This window comes from Nipponia nippon, unplaced genomic scaffold (assembly GCF_047370975.1).
Source record: "Nipponia nippon isolate SJK-2023a ecotype South Korea unplaced genomic scaffold, ASM4737097v1 scaffold_5, whole genome shotgun sequence".
Taxonomy (NCBI): domain Eukaryota; kingdom Metazoa; phylum Chordata; class Aves; order Pelecaniformes; family Threskiornithidae; genus Nipponia; species Nipponia nippon.
Window position 1 is genome coordinate 74,945,255 of NW_028262369.1, and position 17,377 is coordinate 74,962,631.

At 40.2% G+C, this 17,377-nt stretch overlaps 1 protein-coding gene across 5 annotated transcripts; it reads right to left on the reverse strand.

The window, feature by feature from the left end:
* Window positions 1-974: 974 nt before the first annotated feature.
* RBM45 (RNA binding motif protein 45) lies at window positions 975-15,432 on the reverse strand. Of its 5 annotated transcripts, XR_015699142.1 has the most exons (11): window positions 15,014-15,432; window positions 13,296-13,418; window positions 13,040-13,166; window positions 11,404-11,514; window positions 10,875-11,054; window positions 9,801-9,930; window positions 8,430-8,526; window positions 7,920-8,086; window positions 6,290-6,486; window positions 2,139-2,186; window positions 975-1,969 (listed from the first exon to the last, which is right to left on the reverse strand). XR_015699142.1 is itself a non-coding variant. In XM_087733953.1 (10 exons), the coding sequence occupies exons 1-9, from the start codon at window positions 15,389-15,391 to the stop codon at window positions 6,294-6,296; spliced, it is 1,503 nt and encodes a 500-aa protein (XP_087590079.1). In that variant the 5' UTR covers window positions 15,392-15,432; the 3' UTR covers window positions 975-1,969; window positions 6,290-6,293. The 5 variants fall into 5 exon arrangements, 4 of the variants coding, with proteins under 4 accessions (XP_087590079.1, XP_087590078.1, XP_087590081.1 ...); XM_087733953.1 differs by lacking the exon at window positions 2,139-2,186 and having other exon boundaries at window positions 7,920-8,083; XM_087733952.1 differs by lacking the exon at window positions 2,139-2,186.
* Window positions 15,433-17,377: the final 1,945 nt, after the last annotated feature.

Consider the following 17,377-nt stretch of genomic DNA (forward strand, 5'->3'; position numbering starts at 1 on the left):
CAGCAGCTTTCAGCTACTTACAACTGGAGGTGTTTCCCCAATACCTTCTCATTTCCTCCTTCTCTTTGAAAAACAAAGAAAACAAGAAAAGGAGGCCATCTGTTGTAGGTAAAATCATGTCTTAAATTAATAAAAAGACACAAGACAAAACCACTGATTATAAGGTGCTGTGCTTCTGCACGTCCACTACTGAGACTGGGAAAGTCAGGGTCTTGGAGCACCAGAAAGGAGGCTGTAAGGAAGGTTTCCTGGTAAGAAGTAACATTCTTGGAAAGAATAAGGGGCTGGAGAAGCAGGTGAAGATCGTGGAAGAAGGGATGATCCTGGAGCTCAGCGAGCTGCTCAGAAGCAAATGCCAAAGGCTGCCCAGGGACACTGACCAGTGGGACGCGAGACTGGTGACGGCGAGCAGCTGCGCAGCACAAATACTGCTTTCTGCCCAGCCCTCCTGACAGCAGCGATCTCCCTGCTGGGAAGGGAACTGGAGGCTACGTGAACTTAACACTGCTGGCGACGAGGGGAGAAAAGCAGGTAAGTGCATGAAATGATAAGGTAGGATAAAAGCTCAAGTCTTCTTGGTTCTTAAATAAGCCCCACTATCCAGATCTACAATGGGCTGTCATTCACTCTGTCTCCCCTGGGACCAAACCCCCCTTATCAATATAAATAACTCTCCCAGCACGTTAAAATTGTATACACTGGCTGTATCTACTCTGAAACCCAGTTCACTATCCCATGCCTGGTGACTAAGGGAGTAAGACCTGCATTCTCACCCCTGTTTTCCTGTGGGCTAGGAAGGAAGTCTTTTCTTGGAAGGAAATCTTTCCGAAGGTGCTCAGAGCCAGAGGAAGTTACAGGATGCTCCACTGTCTCTCCCCAGACGATGATCAAGGGACCAGGACTGGAGAAGGAGGATGCATCCGAGAGCATGCTTGTCCTCCAGCATGCATACAACTAGAATTTATCAATTTTATCTGTATAAATTATTTTAATAACCAGGATATTTTCAATTCAACAAGTAGTATTCAGGAATACACAGAAAAGTATTTGGCATTTGAAAACTATCTGTGCAAATACTTATTCAAACTATCTTCATTTACTCTTCATCGATGCTGAAATCCACTTCATCCTGCTGAAATGCCGAATTGTCCAATTCTTTACTTAAAGAACATATGCATTGAAAGCTTCTTAAAAAAACAAAACAACCAACCAAACAAACAAAAAAACCAAAAAAAACCCCAAACAACAACTCACAACAAAAGACCACCCCTAGACTTCATACTTTCCCCACAGTTATAACCAAAAGACCTCAGGATAAGAAAGGATAAATGTAAGCAGCTCTGCTAGTCTGACCCAGTCAAATGTATTTTTCACTAAACAGCATACAAAGCATAATCAATACTTTTGGCCCAAATCAACAAAATATTTAAGAATGTACTTCAATCATTTTCTTGATTACAGCTATTTTCTTAAATCTAGCTTAATGCTGTCAGGTTTGCTAGCAGTTTTTGAAACTGTTACTTCATTTTCTTTGAATATACTGCTGTACTTCAGTTTTCAATGCAATTTGGATCATGAGAAATGTCCTCTATTTTAATAGCCATGATCTGAATCATTATCAATTAACCAGTTAAGCCACAAAATGCTGACTACTTTATTTCCCCCATCATTGTAATTTCCATCTTAGAGGAGGAATTCAGTTAAACACGAGAGAGATTTCTGTAATACAAGATTATAGACTACTACAAGAACAACCACCGGTTTACAGTTTTTAATGCCTCGATAATTTTCAAAACTGCATGTCTCCATTTGCAAAACTAGAAAGTACCATATATATAGAGAGAGAGATCAACTAAGTAACAATTAAAAAAAACAACAAAAAAAAACTGTCACTGTCCACAGGAACCATGTCTAGTCACGTTTTCAGTCAGTCAGTCAGCTAGCTGAGGGTCATGTCATTATTTAGTTTCTGTAGAAAAAACAGAAGTACAAAAATAGTATCAAAAAGCAACATACCTATTTTAAAATTTATATATTATAAAACAATTGTTACAACAGCATATAGATAAGGATTTTAATGTATTTAGAAGAATGATATTAAAATTTTACATATGCTTCTCTAGCATTTAAAGAAGTACCTCTTTTTCTGAGCAGTGTGTGAAAGCCAGCAATTTTTCTGCAGTATACTGTTGATACAAAATATAGTTAACTTTTTTTTAGTTCTGGAGTATATTTCAACTATGATACAATTACTTTTTAAAAAACAGTTTTGCACAGAAATAAATTGTTATAACTATACATGTTAAACTTCAGGATTTTAATAAAGTTTTAACTCAAAAAAATGAATGCAAATCAAATCGGTGATGCAGGACTTTTTCGCAACAAGGATAATAAATGACAACAATAACCAAGTATTTCATGACAGAATAAGTGTTTTTGAACTTAGTAACTAGCTAAATAATTATTTAAAAACACCACCAAACATTTTCAGAAGGGGAAAAATGCAATTAATCAGTTTGCTGTGGGTTAAAGCCAACCAGCAATGATTATTAAGAGCCACAGAATCCATACCTAGCTACCTGTGTTTTGCATTTCTAATATGGTGCTAGTTAGCGGATCTGCTTTCTAAGGACTACCTGACAGCTCCGTGGAAAAATGTTTGGGGTGGATTTGGGGGTTTTGTTTGTTTGTTTGTGGGATGGTGGTATTTAAATAGAACTACTAGGTTGCAATGAAGAGATTAACTGGAGTTCCACAATACATTCTTCTGAAAGATACCAAATTCTTTCCTTCCTCTTCTAATTTTGAGTGATACAATTTACACAACAGGCATCAGACAATTGCAGTGAAGTTCTCATGAAATACTCAAAGCAATGCAAAAAACTGAGTGGAGAGCATAAGCTGGTCAACACCAAGAACATTAAGATAGCTTCTGCTTTTAGCAACTGCCTACAAGTAGAGACTGTAGTTGTCTTCTCAAGCCTACACTGACTCAAAGCAGGATGGTTTAAAGTGATTATGTCAACCATTAATACTTACTTAGCTTAAGAGGGGAGAACCTCACCCCCCCCCAAAAAAAAAACCAAAAAACTTACATTAGAACTTAAAGTAGTTAAGAGAACCTTATTGATCTGTATTTCCATCATTTCTCTGCTACTTCTAACTACTCATATAAACAATTGAATTTTCATTGACTTGTAGGAGAGCCAGAGCCTGCAAAATTTATTAGATGGATTAGTTTAGAAAATTAATACACATGTATTCAAATGCTCCTGATAAACAAACGTCGTTGTAATATTTCAATTGATAGTAGATTGTGCTTATGATCAGTTTACATCGCAAGAACATTATCAGTAGCATACCATTACCATAAAACATTTTTAAGAAACAATTTTGTAAATTATATTTAAAAAGATGATTTATATAAGAAAAATATTATCGGGGGAAAAAACTTCAGAAAGTCAGATAAAAACTACATTGAAATAATAAACAATTTACTTAAATTGAATTAGTCAATTGAATTAAATTTATTTTCATATAGATTCTACTGAATTCACAGATCTTATCATGGATTTTAATCAGAACACCTTGTATAGAAAGTACTATTGCAGAAATCCAGTCACCTTGTTAGAGACAAAAGGCAAGCAATACAACAGGACTTTAGAAAGGATTTTATTTAAGAGGCAATGACTTCCTTAAGTGAAAACTCACAGAAGTTTTAGCTAAGAAGATTATTTCTTCCAGCTAAAATTCAAAAAGAACAAAAAAGTTAATATTCTCACATCTTCAAAGAAAAAAAAAAGTACTATTTCAGAGGTAGAGAGAACTTCATCCCCTTTCACATGCACAATTTAAAGTTTTAATTGAAAGCAAAATATAAGCCTCTAAACTACAGCAAAACTTGTTTGTCAGTCAGTCCAATGCAGAGCCACACAGTGGTAAGCTTGACTTAAATGGGCAAGCCCTTTTGAAAAGGAGCACAGATGGAATCTTTCTTTTTATGTACCATTTCGTTCCTATTTGAGAAACTGGCTAAAGGACAAACAGAGAGCAAGTAATTTTGTCTGTCCATCCTAAGAAGAGACAGATGCTAAGACAACCTGCTAAGAGACTCAGAATCAGGAACCTGATGTTCAGGATGGAACAAGATGTAACACAGTAAATTTAGAAAGCTCTTCTACCTGTGTTATTGCACGGACGCAGCAGATGAAAGGCTAACCAAAGGGGAAATACTCAGCAGTCATCTGCACCAGAATTACAGGTAATCTGTCCGAGACAGATTTAGCGTGTCCATCTTTGAACGGACTAAAACTAGTACTCTTATTATTTGAAAATTTACAGAAATGCAAAAACCTAGGAAAGTACAAAAAGCTCTGCTGCAAGTTTGCATGTGTACAGAGTATTCTTCAAATATGACTTTAGTTCTCCAGTTTTCTAATCAGGTAAAATGGCACAACAGCAAATGTGTATGTCTTATCCTCACCTTATAATGTTATGAGTTCAGGTTTCTAAATAGTCAATAATAGGTATATATTAGAATTTTCAAACAGAATTTATAATATAAAGTAAGTTTTAGGCTTTTGAAAATCCCATTTGGTGACCAACTGCACCTTTTTTCAGCTGGAGACCCTAAATAACCTTCTCAAAAAAATCACACTGGAAAAATGTGTGCTTATGTATGCGTGCACACATGTGTGTGTGAATAAAAAAAAAAAATCAGTTTTAGATTGACAATCAGAAGAGAACCTCCCAGTCTTCTTACTCTTATCTTTCTTAAAAACAAGGAAAGAAAAAGTAAGGGTAAATCATCTTTCTAATTTTGGATGTATATCACAGCTCCACTTTTCTAGTAAAAAGTAGTCAAGGTATTACATTACACTTTACATCATAGTTTTTCATGTAGTGACCAAAAGGCTGGCCTTTTGTTATTGGAAGTAAAAGTCACATTGAAAACAAACAAAACCTTTGTACAAAGATAAGGGCACGGGTACAAGTTACTTAAAATTCCATTCACCAGAGCTGCTGATTAAAAAAAAGTTTCAAATGACTTTTAGCTACAATTCCATGCAGGAAAAGAATGCTAGAAATCAATTTTTTTAAAAAACAAGTTGTGTATAAAGACTAAGGCCACCTTTAGTAACTGCTGCTTATCAAAAGAACAACATGAAAGTCCTTCGGAAAAAAGGAGGAAAAGAACACTGTGGGCAAAATCTTTTTTGGTCTTTGCAACTCCCAGGTCACAAAGAGTATCTACGTAAAGAAAGGTACAAGGAGTGAAGCTTAGAAGTAAAATATTGAGGCGAGGAGAGTCAGGATTTCATGTGATGTTTTCTGAATGAGTTAAAGCAAAACTGCATGTCCCCTATGAAGATAATACAGCTACTGGAATTATTTGGAAGCTACAGTAATGTTTGTGAGTTATTTTGTAGAAAACAGGGCTTAGCCTTTCCTTCCCCAACTATATTTCTCTTTTGGTAATAGTCCTAATGTTAAAAAAACAAAAAATTTTTTTAAAAATTCTATAATTTGAATCAAACCAATATTCTAAAAGAACAAGTGAATTTTGGTCCCTGAAGTCTATAAAACCTCCCAAGGAGCTCAGCCAGCCTTCATAGGCCATAAGCATCAACTAATACATTCTCAAACGAATTATCTTAAACATACACCTCAACCCCACCACAACAGGCTCTGCAATATTTTCTTCACTATCACACATTCCAGCTACACCTGATTTCTGAGAATCCAGATGACCCAAATATCGCAAACCTTCGGTTTCACCTGCAAACCTTCCCTGTCCTTCCCATGTCCTTTTTTATTTACCCCTTCCCTCCTCTGTCCTTCAAGGACTAAACTGCATCTTTACCCAACACCATTGTGAGGGCATGTGTTTTTAATGAAAGAAAGACACACACGAGCTGATCTCAGTTCCACTGTTTATTTTTGCATACTCTTTTCAATGTTAACTGTTACTCTTATGTACATAAAGTGAATATTTCTATGCACATCCAGATTGATGTTAATCAACTGGTTCGTATTTGTTCAAAAATTATAAAAATAGATTTTTACTAAAATAAAGTGTATGTGTGCTTATATAAGCATACACACACCCATACATACATATATATGTATACTTACACACATATATCACAAATTAAATTTCAAGTTATTAGCTAAAAATAGATTTAAAGTTTATCATTACATGTTCATATCTAACTTCAAAATACTTTGCCTATCACTATTTCAAGTAGTTGAACTTCAGTTTAAGTAACAGCTCGGACTGGGTACTCACCTGCTCAGTAAGTTCTCTGACGTTTGTTAGATTCTTCTGTAGGTGAGTCTGCCAACCTTACTTTAAGCCTGACACCATTCACAATCTTGCCATGTAACGCAGTTATGGCATCACTGGCACTTGCTCTGTCTGCAAATTTTGCGTAGCCCACGTTTTTTCCAGCCACAAGGTAAACTTTTATCAAGTGTCCAAAACGACTGGGGGGGGGGGGGGAGGGGGGCGGGGGGAGCAAAGAAAACAAAAGACAATTTACAGGGTCTGCTGCAACATAGATACGTATTATCCAATCTGAAGTATATATGATTCAATAGCTGCAAAAACTATATTCTCATATGTATGCTATATTTTCTTGCACTCCCCTCTTCTGAAACCCCCAATTTTCATATTCCCTTCTCTAGAATTCCAGGCAGGAATAGAAATAAAACCAGAAGTCCATAGGCAATGTTTTCTATGTAATATTACAATAGAACCACAAGCACCAGTGATTTGTTTAAAAGAATATGTAAAGCTAATCAATACCATAGTCCCCGAACACTAAATGGCACTCAAAAAACCCACAAACAACAAAAAAACCCAAACAAACCAAGAACACCACACACACACACACACAAGCCAGCAGATAATTCAGAGGCTAAACTTGCATCTCACTTAAATGAACTTGCTCAGTTGTGATTCGTCTTTGAAAAGGTCTCCCTGAAATGACATAGAAAGCAAGCACTAAGCTTTATGGAAAACCCCAGGTTTCTAAGTCCTCAGGAGATTCCTAGACAGCTCCTTAAAAAACATTTAAAAAAAAATACATAAAGTCTGCTTGCTTCATACTGAAGTTATACAAGTGCCAAGACTAGGGTGCATAGCCTTTTTCTTCTCCAGCATCTGAGGAAGAAAATCCAGTATGTAAAATAGGTACAGCTTTAAATTCCACACAAGTGCACATTGTTTCTTTTCCTCTCCTGGTGCTTTGAAAATATTTTGGCTTTCCAAAGATTTATTGCAAATGCCAGCTATTAGAAAAGGGAAATGTCTTTTTCTTCACAAGTATACTAAAAATAAAATAACATAAAATACTGGAGAACAGCTGAACTATAGATTTGTTTTAAAGATGGCAAAAATTGTCTCTCAAGTCTTTGCTCCCCGTAGGGAAGCAGTGTGAAAGGACGGTTGAAGTAGTGTCAGTAAGATCCAAACCATCAAAATGTCTCAGGATAGACCAGAAAAAAAAAACCCTCCCTATACTTACTCCCCTAAATTACTGTGGAAATTTATCAAAATACTTAAATTCCTTATAGAAATATGTAGAAAATGCCAAATAAATTAGGCTATGAGAACCAGAAGTACCACTTTTTTTGCTCAAAAAATGTTAAGAAACTAGACATTTTACTTCAGGTTATGCTAATCAATAACAACACGGCTGTACTGATGACACTGCATCTATGCTTCAAGGTGAATTCCATTACACACTTGTTTCAAAAAGCAACTGTTACCTACCGATCACTTATTATTGATCACTGTGCACTACCTTTTCTGGAAAGAGTTTTCATGATAACAATCTTTATTTTCAACATTTATTTTAAATATTTCATGGCTATTTTTTTCATCAGAGAACACTTCTTTGTAAACGTAGTCTTACCAGAACACATCCTCCAATACATTTACAGGTAAAGGATGGGGATGAAAAAGTATGAAAAGCCTTTCCTTCACAGAAGTGTCAGGTGGAACTTTTTTTTTGTGTGGTGGAAGTATGGCATCTGTTTGGGGCTGAAGTAACTGTGAGCCCGAAGTTCCTCCAAATGCCTGCTGAAACAGGGGAAAAAAATGCAAGTATAAATTAACCAACAGGGATGAAAGTAATTTTTACCTTATTACCATTTTTGTTCCTATCACAGGACATAAACAGGCTCTACCAGTTCTCATCTTAATTTGTTTACTTTGATTACTTCATTAAATTAGACAATAAATCCAAGTAAGGTCAGACACCTTTATAGGGAATAAAACTGTACAAAACAACCAGAGGCACATCTTAAAAATGTAGCATCTAAAGCAGTTACAGAAGAAAGTGAGCAGTGTTCTTTATTGACATATCTGAAGTTTCTTACAACAATTCAGAAGAATGTTAATCGTATTCATTATATAAACTTACAGGAGGTGTCCTATATTGCTGAACAATTGCATTGTTACTCCGCAACACTGATGACACATGTGCTGTTACCAGCTGTGTTGCCATTTTTCTGATGAGGCTGCAAGCAGAAGTGATAATAAACTATTTTAAAGAAAGAGCTAATTTACAGTAATCTTACTTTCAGATGTGCATTAAGACTTATTTTCTCTTGCTGAATTTATCTCTGGAGATCTGTAAACTCATGTAGATAACAAAAATCAGGCTTTCATGACACTCTAGACATGATCTGGAAGCATGCATGCTAGCTGCAACTCACTGAAAACACTCATACATTTCTACATATAGCGATGCAAAACTCTGCTTTTTTTAATACTCTAGGGGAAAAAAAGAAAAAAAAAAATTTAACTCTACAGAGCCCACTACATTTTGTGAAAGGTGCCTAAAGGGCAGAAGGGACAGAAAAATGTCACCTGTTTCAATAAAGAGCACAGAGATTCGAGTTAGAAGTCAGAATATTATCACATAAGAGTTTATTTCCAGTTCTCATTTTCCAGTAATTTTTCTTTGTTCTGTTGCAGAATAAGAAAAAACAATTGCAATTTTTGCATAAATTCACAGCCCATGTTGTAGGACCATGATATAGTAGGAAATATTGAAGAATGAAGGAAATTGTTTGCAAGAAGGATGGTTGCAAAGAATTTTTTTTTTTCAGTTTAGATCAGGCACGCACTTCTGAAGCAAATCTCCCCATTGTCCCTCCTTACTGTCCTCATTCATATCCCAGAATAAGTTTGACATGAACTAGATTCCTTTAGGCTGAAACTAAGCCAAAATATTCACTGCAGGAGCATACCTAAGCCGCTCCAACTTGTAATGGGCATTCAAATCACAGGAGAAGATTAGAGATGGTCAAAGTAAAACCTGACGATCCCCATACAGTGGGGATGTCAGATCCTCGGCACCCAACAGTTTTACTCTACATATGTGCTTCACAAGGCTACTATTTGCAGTACTGAAAACACAACCAAGACATCAAGTAGATAAATCTGGGTTTAATACAAAAACCTCATCAAAAACACATTTCAGCCTTGTTACATATTAGAGACATTTACAAAGATTCTTGCCAAATTCAAGATTTTCAAATGTATCTTAAGAATACATATTTTAATCTTTTCTTTATCAAAGGCTAGTAAGTTTCAAAAGGCTTATTCTAAACCACTTAAAAAAAATAAAACCAAAACACCTAAACTTCAGAAAATACTATCTACAAGTATGAAACAACATCACAGTGACACTGCTGTTACTTTATGTTAAAAATTTATTTATTTATTTTAAAATTTTGCTCTCCAGAACACAACTTACAACTTTCTATCTCTATGTATTGGTACTTACTCCGAACTATCACTCCCATCTTCTAGGAAAATGACAGTTAATCGATTTCCAGGAGGATACTCAAAACCGTGTAATTTATACTTGGCATATATAGCTGACGCAGCAGTACTGTACTGAATCACAGCATACCCTACAAATACAGTGTGCACAGTTTCAGTATGATATGGGTAAATCCTAAGAACAAACTACACTCATATAAAGCAACATGATTAAACTGCACATTAGTCATGGATGATATGAAATTCTTAAGTCTGTTTACCACACATTACATTACTTAATAGCAACATCAGTAATATTTGCGAAGAAAACTTCAGTGGAATTAACTAGTGACAGATCAGCCATATTTATGCTAACATGAAAAGCTGGTAATAGAGCAACACAAGTGAAAACATGTCTTCTTCCCTAATCCTGAATTAGAAACAAAACCATATACAGTTTCATTTTAAAATGCAATTATCCCATCAACAGCTGATCTCAAGTACTTTAAAGTTACAATGTAACTCTCTGAATCATTTCCATTTCAAGCTTCTTGGAGAAGAGACCTCTTCAACATTTTTCTCAGCAACAGCAAAACAACAAGACTGAAACCAAAACAATCCATCCAATACAAAACATGATTTGTTTTGGAATGATTTAATCCAGTTTACTCACGTCAGCTTCTACACACAGACACACCACCACCACCCTACCCCCCCTTCAAGATGAAAACTCAAAAGATCTGTTTAAAGAACATTTAAACTATGTCTAATAATTTTTGAAACTTTTTCCCCATTTATTCTGCCCAAAACTACTAACTTAATTTGACCAAATACCAATTCTCATGGTTCTGATTCTGTCCTTCTTGAGATTCTATTATCTGAAAAAGGTATTTAAGGCCACCTGTAAACAAGGGTCCAAAGAAAACAATTTTGGGGTTTATGCATCAGTGATAAGTAGCAACCATTGATACATAAAACACTCATTCTTTCCAACAAGTGTGCTGTATTTTGCAATACAAATAACTGAAGTGCAATTGAAAGGCATTCCCTTCATAGAAAGAAAAAAAAAAAATAAATCTTTTGTACTTTTACTTACCACTATTGGTATGAGGATCTCGCTGAACATCACAATATTCCAGTCCTGGGACTAGATCAAAGAGGGCGAACAGCTGCTCTTGGACAAAGGGAAGCCGTGATACCACTGACAGACGTTTGGAGACTGACTCTTGAATTCTGCTCTCGTTTTTTTCAAAACTACAAAACTCTGGCTGCCCACCTCAAGAATCAACATAAAAATAAATAATTCGAGTCATCACACTAGCATGCCTTCATTTCATACATATTTTTCATTCAACTTTTAAAAGTAATCTAAGTCAATTATATACTAAAGGCAACACATTTATTTCACCAATGGAGGTCACAAAATAATTGACCAACTAGAGCAAAGCGAGCCATAAAAAAATATAGAAACAACCCAGGCATTTCATTTCTAACTCCAACATCCAATCTACTACTTAAGTATTGACCTAAGCCTCCACTAGCTTCCCTTCTTCCAAACTGCATTCTTACTTCGTGACCGTACCAAAGACCACAAATCATTTTTAGTATAAAAAGCTATGACTTACAAAAGGGAAGTGTATTTCCTCTTGGTTCTTGCCTCGTGTTATTACTATAATAATCGTGTTCAAAAGACTCAGATGACTTATTTTTAGGTTCAGCCAAAATGGCCCTGTAGCCTGAAAGAAACAACCACACATACAGCAACACCTCAGCACATCTAAATTATCTGACCAGATCTGCATTCTCCAAGTACTGTATTCAGAAACATATTATTCAGGAAACCCAGTAAGTGCTGGCTTTAGGAAAACAACTGATCTGTAACTCTTGAAGTCTGTCATAATAATTGTGTGAAAGTTAACAACTTCCACATAGAACTACTGCCAGTCACAAGTGAAGCACAACAGAGCCTATGTGCTGTGAGAGCGACTGAGCACTGGCACAGGTTGCCCAGAGACCTTGTGGAGTCTCTGTCCTTGGAGATATTCAAAAGCCATCTGAACATGGTCCGGGGCAACCACAGTGCCCAGGTCACCCTGCTTGAGCAGAGGGGTTGGGCAAAATGACCTCCAGAGGTCCCTTCCAACATCAACCATTCTGTGATACTTGGCAGGATTCAGAGACTCTCCAGAGGCAATCACCTGAACTTCATGCTATCACAGCAGTTCACGTATGTTTTGCACTGATCCAGGTTTTGCTTTTATGAAAGAAATACGTATTACTCTCAGGCTATCCAACCAATTTCATTTCAACCTCACAGCAAAAAGGAAATAAAATTCAACTGCTAAGTAATCTCAGACTCATATTCCTATGCAAGAATTGTCACAAATATAATTTTTGTAGAACCACTTATGATAGATATGATGTAGAACCGCCACGTGTATTACTGGAGGAAAAAAAAAAAAACAACAAACAAACCACACAAGAACAACAAAAAACCAACCACACCCACACACCAAGTTGCTTCATATTTGTGATTAAGCAAACATTGAAGAGGAGGTTGGGCTGGAAGACTGCTGTTAGGTTTCCCCAAAAGCCTTTCTTTTCCTGGATAAGCAAGCCCAGTTCCCTCCATCTCTCCTCATAAGTCTTGTGCTTCAGCCCCTGACCACCCTGGTGACCTTCCACTGGACTCACTCCAATTCATTAATATCTTTTTGGTACTAGAGCATAAATGACAAATGGTTGGTCATAGAGCATACAGTGTCTTTTCTTCTGTAACAGGTTAATCATGACATTAAACAAACAAACAAACAAACCCCCAAACATCAGTTAGGATGAATTTGTTCTTAAATAATCGCAACAGAATCCCTATGGATTATCCAACCTATTTTTATATATAAATTCATTTTATATAAAATATATTTGATTAAAAATGCACATTCCCAGGGATACATTAAAAATCAGGTCTTCCTGTGCATGAAACCTACATTACAGGCCAATAATAATGCATAAAAGAAAACTCTGTACCCATTTCTAAACTCTTTTCACTGATCTTACGTGCAGTTTGGTCCTGCAAGAATGTAATCAGGCGACTGTTCTCAGTGAATGTTAGTACTATTTTTTATTTGCAATAGAACTTTATCTCAAGATGTGTCTACATCATAAATAATTTACCTGCAAACAAAACTAAAAATTAAAGGTACATCAAAGATCATAAAAACTTATTGTGAAAAACTTGAAAGAATTCAGTCAGGTTCTTACTTCGATCACACTCTTCAATTGCTCGGGCAGCTTGCGATGGTTTTAAATACCTCACATAGCCCAAACCTTTACTTTCTCCAGTAGTCTTGTTTTTAATAATGCTGCAATATTCAATGTCTCCATACATCTAGAACAATTAAAAAGCATATTAATTTACAATATTTGAAAATGCATTAAAGTTCCATGCATTAAGCCCTTCTGATAAATTAAGACAAAGGCAATTTAAAGTAACAATTAACAAATAGCAAATCAATACCTTAAACTTTTCTCGCAGATCTTCCTCTGTATAGGACTTTGGTATCATAACAAATATTCGTGTCAGCTCCTCATCTTCAACATCTCGGTGGCTTCCAGAAGCTCTTGACTGTGCAATAAATACCTAATGAAATAATTACATAGACATTAATTACCGGAGAAAGGGTCTTAACCATATATCAACAAGCAAGAAAAATAGTTTGTTTTAACAAGCCTTTGTATTTACCTTTTCACATAAGCTCGCTTTCCTAATATGGAAAAAAAGAACATCTCTGATCATAGATGCATCTGTGACAAAAGACCTACAAATATAATACACCCCAAATGGTGTCCCGAACAGGACAGAGGCCAGCAGAAGTTCTCACTGGAGATAATGAAGAATGGTCAGGAATATCAAAGCCTGGTTCACCAGCACTGCCAATGTCACAGGTGGCATGTGAAGCAGCAAAAAAAAACATTACTGCAACAGGCCTAGTATAGCAGTAGTAGCAAAAAATAAGCAAGCAAACAAACAAACAAAAAAGCCTGGTAGCTTATTAAAACCTTGCTACTGCAGTTCACTGCTCAGCTGGGCCTAAGTCTGCAGGTCTAGTGCTCTGTGAAGGATCGTAACTTCTCACATCTGTAACTGTTAAAATCCTTTTTAATTATTGAAATAAATTTCATCTCGGAAGTGCACCCCAGAGGACAAGGTGAAAAAAAACACAAACAACAAACAAACAAACCAACCAAATAAGAAAAAATACAAGCAACCTTCAAAGTAAGCCTCTCATGCAAAAGCAGCAACTGATTTCACAGAGCTCTTAAATTATTTTTCTAATAGTCATGCAGGGGAGTAAGGAATACAACTCTGATCTTCTGGCTTCCAATGACAAGTTCTTCAGAAAAGATTTTACTGACTCAATTGCTTTTTCAAACAAAACACATGGAATCTTCTTTCACTGTTCAAAGTCATTCATATCTTCTCAGTACTTGGGGAATACGAAAACACTTCAAGAGGCTGAAAGCTGCCAGCGAGTTCCACAGATTAAAAAAAAAACATAATCGTTTTGAAAGAACTGTGCACAAGATACAAAACCAATATAAAATACACTTACAAAGCCGGCTCTATTTATCCACAATGATCTTGCTTACAACACTTAAAATATACCATCTTAGAATATTTCACAGATTCCCTCAAGGTTTGGCTGTTTGGTTTTGTTTGGTTTTTTTTTAAAATGCGTTTTTAAAAAAAAAAAAAAAAAAAAAAAGGAAAAGCTAGTTTCCAGGTACTGCATTTTGCCCAGGCCTGTTGCAGCTTATGCCACGCGTGGGAACTTCAGGCAAGGGTGGGACCCACTGCAGCTCCTCCTGAGGAGCACCGCCATCCCGAAACCGCCCCGGGTTTGACCCAAAAAGGTGACAACATCAGCATCAGTACGTGTGGCGGGAAGGCCACACGGAGCGGGTCTGACGCCCTCCGCGGCGGCCCGCTCGCTGCGGGTTTTCCGGGGCTGCTCCAGGCGGGCCTCCGCCACCGGCTGTCCCCGCAGCCCGACCCCGCTGAGGGGCCTCCCGTCGCCCCCGCGTAGGCCAACACCTCCTTCGAGCGGCAAGCTCGGGGTGCGGAAGCCGAGGCCTGCCGCCCTGCGGGGCCGCCATGCTGGGAAGGGAGCGGGGGAGAGCCCGCCGGGCCCCGCTTCGCGGCAGGCAGGGGGCGGCGCGGCCCGGCGGCGGTACCTTGATCGGCTTGGTGTCGGGGAGCAGGCTGCGGCCGTGCATCTCCTCCATGGCCCGGCAGGCCTGCGAGCTGCGGGCGAACTTGATGAAGGCGATGCCGCGGGACTCGTTGGTGCGCTTGTCCCGCAGGAGCCAGATGTTCTGGATGTCCCCGAAGGGGGCGAAGCGCTCCCGGATCAGCGCCTCCCCGGTGTCCTTGCCCAGCACCACGAAGACGCGGCTGTTGGGCGGCTCGTCCAGGCACTCGGCCGAGAGGCGGAAGCCGCTGCCCTCCTCCATAGCGGGGCCGCCGGACTCCCGGGCCGCCGGGGACCGCTGGCTTTTCTCGGAGGCCGGCGGGGAGCGGCCGCAGCGCCCTTTCCGCCGGGGAGACAACATGCCCGCCTCCTCCGCGCCGGCCGCGCCCTCCCGCCTCCCCGCGCCCAGTCAGGGCCGCGGCCTCGCCCGCGGCGGGCGGGGCTCCCCGGCCGCCCCACGCCGGGCTTCAGCGTCCGGCCCGCGGATGCGGGGCAGCGTCGCCTTCAGCCGGCCTGTGCGGCGTGCCCCGCTGCCCGGCGAGAGGGGCTGTGCGGCAGGCGCGCCTCCGGGCCTGCCCGGGGCACCGGCGTGCCTGCCCTGGAGGAGACGGGCACCTGCTCCCCGGAGCGGCAGCGGGCGGCTGGGAAGGACTGAGCAGGAACGAGCCGAGGGTTGGTGCCGAGGAGGGGCGCTCCCGGGCTCCCCCTCTGCCCTGGCAGCGCCCGGCCGGGGGCGGTGTCACAGAGCCGCCCAACGGCAGGAACCTGCGGAGGTCTGGGGAGCCAGGCCCCTGCCCGGGCCCGGCCACCGAGAGCCGACTGCCCCGGGCCGTGTCCGGGCGGCTTCTGGATGTCTCCAAGGAGGGAGGCTCCGCAGCCTCCGCGGGCAACCCGTGCCAGTGCTCAGTCGCCCTCACTGGAAAGAAGCGTTTCAGGTGGAACCTCCTGTGTTTCAGTTTGTGCCCGTTGCCTCTGGTCCTGTCACTGGGCGCCACTGAGAAGAGTCTGGATCCATTTTCTTCATTCCATCCCTTCAGCTATGTATACACACTGATGAGATCCCCCTGAGCCTTCTCTTCTCTGGGGTAAACAGTCCCAGCTCTCTCAGCTTTTCCTCACAGGAGGGATGCTCCAGTCCCCTAGTCATCTTTGTGACCCTTCGCTGGACTCTCTCCAGTACGTCCATGTCTCTCTCATACTGGGGAGCCCAGAGGTGGACACAGTACTCCAGGTGTGGCCTCACCAGTCCTGAGTAGAGGGGAAGGGTCATCTCCCTTGTCCTGCTGGTGACACTCCTCCTAAGGTGGCCCAGGATACCGGTAGCCGTCTTTGCCACAAGGCACATTGCTGGCTCATGTTAACCTTGGTGTCCACCACAACGCCCAAGTCCTTTTCTGCAAAGCTGCTTTCAGCCGGCCATCTCCCAGCATGTACTGGTGCATGGGGCTCTACCTCCCCAAGTGCAGGACTCCGCACTTCCCCTTGTTAAACTTCTTGGTGCTCCTGTCAGGCCGTTCTCCAGCCTGTTGGGTACATCTGGATGGCAGCATGACCCTCTGGTACATCAACCACTCCTCCCAGTTTTGTACCCTGTGTCAATATTTCCCTAACATACTCACTTCTGCTGCAATAATTTATTTATTTTTAAAGGGCCTCTTTCAGCCAGAGGCTTACTATACTACATGGTGACCCACCTCCTTTGAAACAGCACTAGTGTCATAAAGAGAGAGTTCCTCCATGAAGAAACCATTTTCAAGGCCTTCGCTGATACAGGCAACAGCGGAGCTTAATGCGCACCTTGTGAACTCTCAGGAGACAGAGGCCCAGGGGACTTGATCTATTTCATGTGAAACAAACACAAAAAGTATCCAGGGAAAAATAACTATCTGTAGGAAAATAAGCACACAGCTAACAAAACGTGAAGAATACAATGTCATTATAAAGTCCATCACATCTTTAATAGTTGGATTAAAAAATAAAGAATTCCTCAGCTGAATACAGGAGCTGTCAGTGCCCTAGGGTTGTAGTGGCCCTGACCACTGCACGCCAAGGGGTCAGTGATCCACAGTACGGTTACCCTGGGCAGGCGCTGGCTGGGGCTCTGCCAGGCTGTGCTGCAGGTACAGCCTGGCCTTCAGGCCATGCCATGCTGTGCGCATCCCTCAGCCGCGGGATAAACGCAGCCAGCTCGTCCTTACAGAGGAGCAGCTCCCACTCAGTACTGGCGATTACACCTCCTGCCCAGCCTTGCCTTTACCTAACAGCGCAGCAAGAAGGTGTCGTGAGAGCATTGTTTCTGTTTTGACTGTAATGACAGAGTTGTTTCCTTGTAAGATAATCTTATAAA